This window comes from Peromyscus californicus, unplaced genomic scaffold (genome assembly GCF_007827085.1).
Source record: "Peromyscus californicus insignis strain IS unplaced genomic scaffold, ASM782708v3 Scaffold_11__1_contigs__length_118956290, whole genome shotgun sequence".
In the NCBI taxonomy this organism is placed as follows: domain Eukaryota; kingdom Metazoa; phylum Chordata; class Mammalia; order Rodentia; family Cricetidae; genus Peromyscus; species Peromyscus californicus.
Window position 1 is genome coordinate 17,943,304 of NW_026294402.1, and position 12,431 is coordinate 17,955,734.

Here is a 12,431-nt window from a genome sequence, read left to right on the forward strand (position 1 = left end):
GATTCTTCACCACAGTAAGTCCACTGCTCTCGCGGGTGTAGTCTGAGCTATATTCTTTGCGATGGACACCCCGGGGGTGTCCTCGAGCTGTACTAGCAACGGCACATTTTCGTTTCTGACGAGAAAGTAAATGCTGTCTTGGTCTACCGGGTGGACCAACTGCAGTGCAGCTGCAGCCCTTCACATCCCTTGACGAAGAGGATGGCGAAGTTGAGCTGATTCATGGATCTCTCTCCACTCTTTGGGAACGCCCAAGATTGTAGTCTGATCCCGGTTTGTTATTTTATTTTTTTTATTTTTTCTCTCGGCTACAGCCATGGGACAAAAGGGCGGATATATTGGTGGACAGGCGCGGGCACCGGTAAACCTGGCCTCATAACAGTGTAAATCTGGCCGCATAACAGAGTCGTGGGAACTTCTGCAGAGAACAGGCAAATAAGAGTTACTTTATCTCCAAGCTTTCTGCTAAAGTTCTGAAACCCTTCTCCTTCCCCACTTTTGCGTCTCCACGTGAAACCTTTTCTGTCTGACTTCCGCTGGCGGTGGGCTTGGCTACAGACATGGCAAGGAACCCAGAACGCGGCAGGGAACCCAGAACGCAGCAGGGAAGTGATCCGTTTCTTTCCTTCTGGACACCAGAGCCACTGACTCAGTCCTGGGAGTTTTGGGATGCCACCTCTCCTTTATTGTCAGGTACAGAGGACAGCCTCACCACCTCTGGGAAGATTTAATTGCACTTTCAGAGTTACTTAATGAAAAAAGATTTCCACCTAAAATAAGAGCTCATTGTTTCACTCCAGATCCACTGCCTGTGTTTCTCACGTGCATACAGACAGGGCCCTGATCTTTGCCTTGTCCCTAATTCAAAAAAAAAAAAAAAAATTTCTCATGTAACACAAGCTTTTCTCTTCCCAGTTCCCTGTTCTAACTCACTGTTCAGCTCATGGTACAGGACCACCACAGAACTGGAGTCCAGAGATCATCAAATAAGAAACTGTAACAGCTAAAAGGTATTTACACCCCCAGACCCAAAAGCGTCTGGGCGCTACAAAAAGACTTTAATGTAAACATCTATTACTTTGAGATGCTTTTAACAATTGATCACCTGTCTCCTAGATGCTGAACCAGTAAAGGAAACACGTGCTTTAAAATAATCTGTCTCTGATAAAGCTTAACATGTTTCAAAATCCATAGGGACAGGCCGGATCTACCTCAGATAAATGTCAACATAAAATAATAATGATTCTTTTATCTCTCTAAGTTTTTTTCTATGTCACCAGCATCTTGTCAAACAAAAAGTTCCCAGCCACAGCCAAGAGGGATACATGTCTCCAGAGCAAATGGATGACAGACAGCATCCTACAATGCCTGTCTACCTCGGAAGACTCCCCTTCTCCATTCCCCCAAGAGCCAACCAACGTCCAAAAGTCAGCTGGAAGCAGTTTTTGAGAGGAACGACACCCCTAGTCCTATCTACCTGCTTTTTTTTTTAATAATAAGGGAAAGTCTGGGATGTAAGGATTTGGTCCTTATTTACGTCCTTAATTACGTCATCAGCCTTCGCCAGCTTCCCAGCCTAAAAAGCGGGTGGGCCCTTTGCGGGCCCTCTGTCCCCTCTCCTTTGCGCTCCTTGCCCCCGTCGGTCCCCCTCTCTCCCTCCCCCCCCTTCTCTCTCTCTCTGTGTTTTTCTCTCTCTGTGGTCCCCCCCCCCCCCCCCCCCCCCCCAATAAAGCTCTAAAAAGGTAACCATGGCTGTGATTCTTTTAATCAGCATGCTCCTCTGCCGGTATGGCCGCTTCGGGTGGCGACCAGCCATGAGGGGCAGCGCCGCGCCATAACCAACACTAACCCCCTCCCCTCTAAGAAATTTTGTGGGTTTTGCCTATAAAAACCAACTTCCCCAAGAAAGAGCAACTCCTCCCTGCCTCACTGTGCTGAGGCCAGTGAGTGCTTGAGATGAGTTCCCTGTCGTGACTTGTAACAGATAAACCTTGCTTTTGCATTCTGGTATGCTCGTCCTTGGCGGTCTCTCTGGGGGTTACGATCTGGGCACAACAGCCATGTCAATTAAATTGTACAATATCAACTTAGCATTAACCATTCTACAATCGGCACCTCTGAGGAGGACAGGAGCCACTCACCCAGGGACACCAGGCTGCTGTAGTTCTCCAGCATCACGTCCCTGTAGAGGGTCCTCTGGGCAGCATCCAGGCCCTGCCACTCTTCCCAGGTAAAGTCCACGGCTACGTCCTCAAATGACACCAACACCTAGAATGACAAATCTGTCCTCAGCCTTAGAACAGAAAATGGGAATTCACTGTCTATGTGTATCTATGTCTTATGAAAATGTAGCCTGTTTTGAATTCTGTATTATGATAGAAAGAAAAATCAACACAAAAGTCTCATCTATGTGTTGTTAATCTTATGAAATATAATTAGAAACTTTTCCAAGGAATTACAACAGAAACAAAAATCCGTAGAAGAATACATGTATATGCATGGTTTGTATTATTACGAGCAAAAGACAGACATATATACCCGTGGCATATAAAAATGACATTAAATCTGTAAAGAATGAACAAGAGTGGAAAGGCAGGTGTTGGGGCTGGTAGCACACTACTGTGGTACAGTGCATGAAGAGAGGGGGAGGGCCATGAGTTCGACTCTGAGAGCCTGGAGCAGAAGAGGCACTAGTATTAAACTGTGGAATCCACACGGAATCACGTAAATCCATGTGGAAGCTGTGAAAATCTGTCAATACTGAAAGTTTGCTGAATATGCTGTGGGAGCCCACAGAGGTTTCCTAGTGAAATCTGAGCTTGCTTTACCCAGCAGGACAGCATAAGAGGGTGACTGGACCACAGGCCTGGGTACCAGGTGTTTGGAAGGGTCTACACTCGGTTGTATCTAGCAAATGGGAGGTCTTTTGCCTTGCCCCTTGCATTGTTATAAAAAGCCCTTTTAAATTAAGTTCTGGGCCATTGGGCATTAACCCAGGTCCTCCTGAAGCTATCCTGTGTTTCTGTCTTTCCTCTCATCTGCTGGGTCTTTCTACCTAATATTTCTTATCCCTCACTCCTCAAGAGTTCCTACGAAAGGTGGGTTTCTGTTTCTCACAATATGGGATAGCCAAAAATCAATTCTGAATCAAATGTGTTTGAGTCCAAGGTGTCTGTGGCAGTGCCTACCCATGCTGCATCAGGTGACTTTGGTGCAGCTCTTGTGAAAGCATTCATTCCCTTCCCAACGTTATTCCATAGCACCACACAACTCCAGGGAACATGGCCTGAAATGCCTTGGTGCACACATGTGTCAAACTACTGTGTTTTTATTGTAAATACATTTTCCACTCTCATAGAGATGTGATGGCTTAATTATAGAAAAGACTGAACATTTTCCATACTCTTTGTTTAAGCATCAAGCTAGTATATATTTGAATTGTATTGTTAGAAACACAAGCCTTTCCTGTCTTAGTATGCACCTTGCTTTCATCTTTAATTAAAATCATATGTATATCAAAGAATTTTTTTTTTTTTTTTTGGTTTTTCGAGACAGGGTTTCTCTGTGTAGCTTTGCGCCTTTCCTGGAACTCACTTGGTAGTCCAGGCTGGCCTCGAACTCACAGAGATCCGCCTGGCTCTGCCTCCCGAGTGCTGGGATTAAAGGCGTGCGCCACCACCGCCCGGCTCAAAGAATTGTTTTAAAATAACTTATTTATGATTTCTCATCAGTAAATCTTTGAGCCATTCATATGCCTATATATCTAGGGTCATATAAAAATATCTCAGATGAGCCGGGCGGTGGTGGCGCACGCCTTTAATCCCAGCACTCGGGAGGCAGAGCCAGGCGGATCTCTGTGAGTTCGAGGCCAGCCTGGGCTACCAAGTGAGTTCCAGGAAAGGCGCAAAGCTACACAGAGAAACCCTGTCTCGAAAAAACAAAAAAAAAAAAAAGAAAAAAAAAAAAAGAAAAGTGGTCATGCATGGAAAATGTTTTAAAAGCTCTAAATAGTAGAAACTTATTTTTTCCTCTATCCATAAACACAAACAATAAATATCTGTACATATCTCAGGCTCTTCTGAAAAGCACACATGGATTGACAGACTTCTACATTGTGTATAATTCAGAGAACAATCATATAAATGAGCTTGGACCACCATGGCACACTCAAGTATGAGCTCTACATTGGGCCAGTGTACTATAGAATTAGAAAACAATTCCAAAGCACTAACATGACCCCGAAGAGAGAAAGACAGGTGACCTAAACTCTGCTAATCCAACCACATGAGTCCATCTAGAGCACAGAAAAAACGCGGGAGCTCTACACACAATGTGTTTCCACTGGCTTCATCCCAAGAGTTCAGGGCAGAAGAGGGTGAAAACTCACAGAGTTTTTCCCCGGAAGGGAACTTCATGCAAGGTTTGCTTACTGCTGTTGCCAATAGTCAAGCTATTATCCAACTTGCCCCAAGGAGTGAACAGGGCAGAATGAATAGAGCACTCTGCAGCCTGGAGGATCTGAGCCCTTCCTGGGCCTGGCGGCCTCCTTACTTTACGGAAATCTACTTTGCTCTCAGTATCTCAGCTTTACCAGCCACTTTGAGGGAACACAGGCTAAACTCCTAGCTCTGGAGGAAAGGGACTTGGCACAGGCCAAATCTCCCCGGATCTCAGAGAAACAGTGATTTCAGGGGATCACGTAACCACTTCCACGGTCTCAACTCTCTAGCAGTAGTACAGGAAAGGAGACAACGACACAGACCACTGAGACTTCTTTGGTGGCTCAGTTGTGTGGGTCTTGAACATGAATGTTGCAGTGGTGTTGCCATGCCTGCAAGGTTTGAAGGGGGAACTCAGTCAACAGCATTCTGACAAGGGTTCTGAGTCTATGGAAGGAAGAAGCACAGACTCTATGGAAGGAAGTCAACAAATGTTCTCAGCTTGGCTCTCACGTGAAATGCTCATGAGCACTTATAACATTCTTTACAAGCTCTTTTCTCCAGTGCTGAGAAAATGAAGACAAAATATCAACTGTATAAAATGTACCAGGAGAAACAAATACTTGATAATAATGTGGGAAGAGGGAGTTAGTGCATGGGAATGCTTACAGGGAGGTAGAAACTTAGGATTTTGTTCCCGGACACAGAAAGTGCTAGAGCTGATGGTCAGAGCTCTGGATTTGACAGCTTGCTTCCTACATATATGCAAGTCCCAGGGGAAAAGAGGTGAGCCATAGGGAAGAAGTGGGGCAACACAAAAAGACCAAGGATTAACAGACAGGGACGAAGAAGGCCCTTGCTCTGCATTCTGTCAAGGAGTCAGAAACTTACAGACAACCAACAAAATTTCCAAAAGAGATATTCTTAGCCTAATGATACCTCAATCAATAATATGTAAGTCCCCAGGGTGTATGCCAAGGAGTGTTATAACTGGGTCATCTGGGAGATCTGTTTTTAGCTTTTTGAGAATTCACCACACTGGTTTCCACACTGGTTACACCAGTTTGCGTTCCCACTCTAGTGAATTAGGATTCCTCATTCTCTGCATCCTGGCCAGCATTTGTTGTCAGCTGTTTCCTTGATCTGGAGTGAGATAAAAACTCAAAGAAGTTTTAAATAGCATTTGCCTAATTGCTAAGGGTGATGAACCGTTTTGGAGATATTCCTAGCCGTTTTTATTTCTCTTTTTGAAAACTCTGTTCAGATCCATTTTTTTCTCTGTTTTTGAGAGTTTTGTATAGTATGTATATTAATCATTGTCAATTGTTGGCCTTTGTCTCTGGGAAATATTCACAAAGTCCTTTCCTATACCTATATCCCGTAGGGTACCACCTGGATTTTCTCCTAGCAGTTTCAGTATTTCAGGCTCCACATGGCACCTTTGAGACATTTAGAGTTGATTTCTGTGCAGGGTAATAGATATGGGTCTAATTTTATTCTTTATGTAGACAGCCAGTTTTCCCAGCACCATTTGCTGAAGATGCTGTCTTTTCTCTAATGCATCTTTTGGGTATCTCTGACAAATACGAGATGCTTGTAATTCCATGGAATCATGTTTGGATCTTCTGCGTTGTTCTATTGACTTGTAGGTTTGTTTTGAACCAGTACCATCGCTCTGCAACATAGCTTGAAATCTAGAACTGTTCTTTTTGCTCGGGATTGCTTTGCCTATCTAGGTTTTTTGTGGCTCCACGTGAATTTTAGGATTATTTTATTTTATTTTTTATTTTTCGAGACAGGGTTTCTCTGTATAGTTTTGATGCCTGTCCTGGATCTCGCTCTGTAGATCAGGCTGGCCTCGAACTCACAGAGATCCTCCTGGCTCTGCCTCCCAAGTGCTGGGATCAAAGGCGTGCGCCACCACCGCCTGGCTAGAATTTTGATTTTTATATATTTACTTATTTTGGTGTGTGTGTGTGTGTGTGTGTGTGTGTGTGTGTGTGTGTGTGTGTGTGTAGAATGCTGTGGGGATTTTTGACTGAGATTGTGCTGAATGTATAAATTACTTTTGGTAGAATGGCCATTTTCACAATTTCAGTTCTCCTAATCCATGAGCACGGGAGGTCTTTCCATTTTCTAGTGTCTTCTTCAATGTCTTTCTTCAGAGATTTTGTTAAAGATTTCTTGTAGAATTCTTTTGCTTCCTTGTTAGGTTTATTCCTATATATTTTATATGGATTTTGAGGCTATTGTAAATGGGGGTGTTTCTATTATTCCCTTCTTGGCTTCTTTGTGGTTGGTATGTAGAGAATCTACTGGGTTTTTTTTTTTAAGCATAATTTATTTATTGATTCTTTGGGAATTTCATATCATGCACCCTAATCCTGCTCACCTCCCCATCCCCCCATACCTTCCCCTCACCCCTGCAGTGCCCTCCAAAAAGAAAATTTTTAAAATCAAACCAAAACAAAACAAAGCAAGTAAACAAAAAACCAAACAAATAAAAACAAGAACAAAACAAAACAAAATAAAAACCTCTTCACATCTCCATCTTTCTCACCTCTCCAACACCTCATTTGTCTTGGTGGCATTGGGAGCACTGCGTTATATAGTAGATCCTTTTGTCGGATCAGCTTTACTAGCAAGTGTTCATTGCAATGAGTCATTGGTCTGGTTCAAGACCTCTGGTTTCTGGCACACCATCACCACTGGATCCTCACCGAAACTCCTCTCAGATATCCTGCAGCTAGCTGCCCTGCGGCATGGAGATCCTGCGGGTATCGTTCCGCAGGACCAGTCCCTTCACAAGCTCTAGAAGGTCCTAGATGTTACGGTGGGCCAACCCAAGGCTCAGCTATGGGCCTGAGTGGTAGCTGAGCTGGTCAGTCCATACCACTGGGGCAGCCAACCTCAGGGGAGCGGGGGTCAGGGCTAGCTCCCCTACACCTATGCCATGAGAGTGAGCTCTCCTTTGCCTTTGATGAAGGTTCAGGGGCCAGCTTTCCCAGGGCCATCAAAGGGCAGTCTGGCTCAGCATGGCCCTTTGATTTCATCACACATAGTTCCTCTAGTCCCCTGAGGTGATGCAGGCCACAGATATCAACACAGACCCCAGTTGCAGCTGGACCATGGACCCAGACATGGCCCTTGGCAGCAGCTCGTGCCCAGATAGCATCCTGGCTCTGGGTAGAAGCACGAGGATGGCTCTGGCGGAGGTATGGTCCCCAGATGACAACAAGGCCACTGGCTGCAGTGCCAACCTGGGGCTTCCATGTGACCTTTGGTAGCAACATGAGCCTCCTTCAACACAGACCCTAGCCACGGTGGGCTCACAGACCCAGACATGGTCCTCGGCAACAGCCTGGCATGGATGACACCAGAGCTCCGGGCGGCAGCACAGGCCACCCAGACTAGTGTGGCTCCAGTGGCAGCATGGCCCTCAGACACCAACGAGGCCACAGGTTGCGGCCCAGACCCCAGGCTTCCATGTGGCGCTTAGTGGCAACATGGGCCACAGAGGTTAACACAGACCCTGGCTGCTTTAGGGCCACGGACGCTACTGGTTTTTTAAGTTGACTTTGTTTCCTGCCACTTTGCTGAAAGTGTTATCACTGTAGGAACTTTCTGGTGGAATTTTTGGAGTCTCTTATGTATTATATCACCTCATCTGCAAATAAGGATAATTTGACTACTTTTCTTATTTGTATCCCTTTAATGTCTCTTACTGCTCTCGCAATCCATTGAGAATGAAATGGCTGTGGGTTTGTCACGTATAGCTTTTACGCTGAGTCATGTTTCCGCTTGTCCTATTCTTTTATCTTGAAGGCATGTTGGATATTGTCAAAGGCCTTTCTGCATCTTCTGAGAGGATCATTTGGTTTTTGTAGTCCATCCACTTATATACTTATTGAACTTATTAACTTATATATGCTGAACCATCCCTAGATCTCTGGAATAAAGCCAACCTAATCATGGTGGATGATCTTTTTAATATATGCCAGTCTTCAGTTTACAAGTATTTTCTTAAGGAGTTTTGCGTCTGTGCTCATCAGAGATAACGGTCTGTAGGTTTCTCTTTTGTGTTTCTTCTTTACTTAGTTTTGGGATCAGATTAATATTGGCTTTTTGGAAGAAGTATGGAAGCATTCCTTTTGCTTCTACTTTTTAAAAAAAGTTGTAAGAAGTGTTGGTTGTAGATTATTAAAAGTCCAGTTGAATTCTGCTATTAATTTGTATTAGTTACTTCTCTACAGCAGTAACAAAACACTATGACTAAGGCAACATACAGACAGTTTAGTTTGGCTCAGTGCCAGGGGGTTAGAGGTCATAACGGCAAGGACAGCAATGGTGGTAAGCAGAAGGTATGTCAGCAGAAGCAGGGGGCTGAGGGCTCCCATCTTCAAGCAGAGAGAGGGAACCAGAAGCAGGCAGGTAGTGGCATACTTCCTCTAGCAAGGCTACACCACCACCTCCATGTCCACAGAGAGCACCGCCAAGCAGAGACCAAGTGTCCAAACGCCAAGACCATGGGGGATATTTCTCATTCCAACCACCACAGAATCCATCTGGACCCGGGCATTTTTCAGTCTGATGTCTTTTTAATAGTCCTTCAATCTCCTTAATTTTATGGGTCTGTTTAGGTTCTTAGATCTTTTCCTGGTTTAACTTTGGTGGTTTAGATGAATCTGGGAACTCATCCATTCTTAGGTTTTCTAACCTAACAGAGTATAAGTTTCTAAAGTGTAATATTCTGAATTTCTTCGGTGTCTGTTTGAATGTTGTCCCATTCATTCTGATTCTGTTCATTTGGGTCCTGTTTTGTTTGGTTAATTGGGCCAAGAGTCTGTCAATCTTATTTATTTTCTCAGAGAATCAGCTCTTAGATTTGTTGTTCATATTGTTTTCATTGTTTCTGTTTCATTAATTTCCACTCTGATTTTATAATTTCCTCCATGTAATTGGATTTGGTTCATTATTCTTTTTCCAAATTCTTGAGTTGCATAATTAAGTGATTTATTTGTGCTAACTCTTTCTGATGTATTTATTAAATCTGATTTTTTTTTACTAAAAATTGATTACATCCAGGTGTGGAGACAAGCTGAGCCTAGGAAACAAGTTGTGTTTGCTGTGGAGGGTTAGATCTGGGTAATGCCATGGCCCACTGGAGCACAGAAGATGGTGAGCGAATCCCAGATGCCAAGCACCACATGTTCTATATTGTTGGACTTTGGCTTTGCTTTGATGTGACTGTGACTGTGCCCTAGTTCTTCCCTCTTGGAGTAAGAAAGTATTTAACTCATATTTTTTTTTTATTACAGGAGCCCACAGAGACTCTGCATATTTTAGAGGCTTAGGATACTTTAAAGAGACTGGGCTTAAAGGTGTTTGAATTAGTAAAGACCATAGAACTTTAAAAAGTCAGATTGGGTCAGGTGTGGCAGCACACATTCCTACACTTGGGAGGCAGAGGCAGGTAGATCTCTGAGTTCAAGGCCAGCCTGATCTAGAGAGCCAGTCTTCAGAACAGCCAGGGCTACACAGAGAAAGCCTGCCTCGGGAAAAAAAAAAGTTAGAATGTTTTCTATTGTCATATTAACATAACACTTTGGAAAGGTTATAGTTTAACAGTGATGTGCTTCTGTGTCAGGTTGACAAGGAGTCAATTGTCTTGGCTAATTTTATGTCAAAGGCACAAGCTAAAATCATTTCTGAAGAGGGAACCTCAATTAAGAAAATGCTGCCACCAAATTGGTATGAAGACTGTGATACATTTTCTTGACTGATGACTGATGGAGGACACCCAGCTCACTGTGGGTGGTGATCCTGGGTGTTATAAGAAGGCAGGTTGAGCAAGCCAGTAAACAGACTTCCTCTACGGCCTCTGCTTCAGTTCCTGCCTCTGAGTTCCTTCTCTAAGTTCCTACCCTGACATCCCTTCATGATGGACTGTGATCAGGTCATGTAAGCTGAAGTAAACCCTTTCTTCTCCAAGCTGCTTTTGGTCACGGTGTTTCATCACAGTGGCAGATACCCTAAGACAGGCACTCTCCAGGCAAGGCTGGCATACAGGCTGTGTGACTACAGCAAGGTCTAAGGATTAAGGATGACAAAGACAGGAGAGGTCCCAGGGATTTGCCAGGCTGGGATGGTGCACAAATATGTGCTCTGGACCAGGCCTAAAGCTGAATCCATGTTCCCAAGCCATAGTCAATCACTTGGAGTCTTCTCTGTGAAGTTAGAGATTTGTTTTTCATGGACTAGAAAAGTACATAAACCAACTTATATTTTTCTACCTAAGTTTTAAAATATTTTTATTCTCTGAAAATTTCATAGCTATAGACAATGTATTTATCTATCCACCCCCAGCCCACCCCTCCTACTCCCCTTGAACTCTCCATCCCAACTTCATGTCCTTCTTTTTCTTAAACAACCTACTGACTCCCAATGTACATGGTGGTGGTACCACCACTGGAGCATGAGGTAACCTACCGGGGACCCACCCCAAAGAAGACCGATTTTCCAAATTTCATTTATTCATTAAACCACAATGTAAATGTTATACTTTGTGTAATGGACCTAAGAAAGCCACAGAACAATCAGGCCTGTGCTCCTTGCTAGACACATGCCACAGACTCACCATTTCCGGGTTCCAGGACACCCAGCGTCCTCACTATGGTTCTCAAGGGAGCAGCATGTCATTGGGAAGCAGAAGCGGCATTAGATGACCCTGATGACAGATCACATGATGGCTTGTTCAGACAAAGGCTATGACGGAGACAGTGAATGCCCAGCCCCGACTGTCTATACCCCTGACTGGACATTCCTCACCTTAGCGCTGGACTGGACAGGGTTTCGGTTCTCACCCCCTCAGACTCTGAGTAACAGCAGATGGCACAAACCTATGGGGGAATGAACCCAGAAAGACAAGTTCTTGTCTCCAGGTATCTAAGGCATAGCTTCTAGCTCAGGACAGCCTGCAGCTATCACTGTGGCCCAGGCAGAGGCTGGCCTCAAATGATTCTCCCCTCTTATGCCTCTCATGCTGAAACTACAGACTGGTGAGCACGGCACCTCCTTAACCAGGCTCACCTTGAAACAGAACAAACTGCCATTCTGAGATACTAAGGTATGCAAACATTTAATATTTCATAATGTCTAGAAAAATCTCATGTTCTTTCTTCCAAAGTCAATTCTTCCCTCCCATAGAGTCAAGTGAACGTTGGGATTTTTAAATTAGATTTTTTTTATTTGATTGTATAACTCCCCATTAACCCCTCCAGCCTTGTTACTTAGGAAAGTGTTTGAGATTCAATAGACTGTGCACTTCTGTAGTTAGGAAACATTAATGAGTCCTGAGGCAAGTCATTCAGACTCCAGGCTTGGGATAGTCTATGGAGCATGGGCTTACTTCACCTTGAAACCTAACTCGTCTAAAAGCTCAATTCAAGTTGATTCCTTCTTCCTCCCTGACACCTAGTGACTGTGCTGTTGATACCAATATAACAGTTACAATGGATCAATCACAAAGAACTCTGTCGGGTGAAAGCAGTGACCAGTTCCCCAGGGTAAGCTCAAGCCTTTCTTCACATCATGCACATTGCTTGTCTGTCGGTATGTTTTCAGGCATGTTACCGTATGGTATTAAAAGTTGCATTCTTGCTTTCGCCAAAACATCCATAGCTTTCGTGTGTGTGTGTGTGTGTGTGTGTGTGTGTGTGTGTGTGTGTGTGTGTGTGTTTTTGAGACGGTTTCTCTGTGTAACTTTGGGCCTTTCCTAGAACTCACTCTGTAGACCAGGCTGGCTTCGAACTCAGAGACCTGCCTGTCTCTGCCTCCCGAGTGCTAGGATTAAAGGTGTACACTACCCCTACCCAGCTCTAGAAATATTTTTTAGCCAACTCAAAATTTATATTCATTCAGTATTGTCTTTGCCTTCTTAAGGATTAAATATCTCCAATACAATTATAGACCTTTAGATTGTAATTTTCTCAA

General features: G+C 44.1%; 1 protein-coding gene across 2 annotated transcripts in view; it reads right to left on the reverse strand.

Annotated features, from left to right (window-relative positions):
* LOC128120594 (zinc finger protein 25-like) overlaps window positions 1-12,431 on the reverse strand; it is a 97,322-nt gene that overhangs the window by 53,375 nt on the left and 31,516 nt on the right. For both annotated transcript variants that reach the window (XR_008221911.1, XM_052754753.1), the window contains one exon: window positions 11,077-11,166. Coding sequence is in view for 1 of the 2 variants with exons in the window: in XM_052754753.1 (XP_052610713.1) it covers window positions 11,077-11,079 (3 nt within the window). In the remaining variant the exon portion in view is untranslated. The remainder of the gene's footprint in view (window positions 1-11,076; window positions 11,167-12,431) is intronic.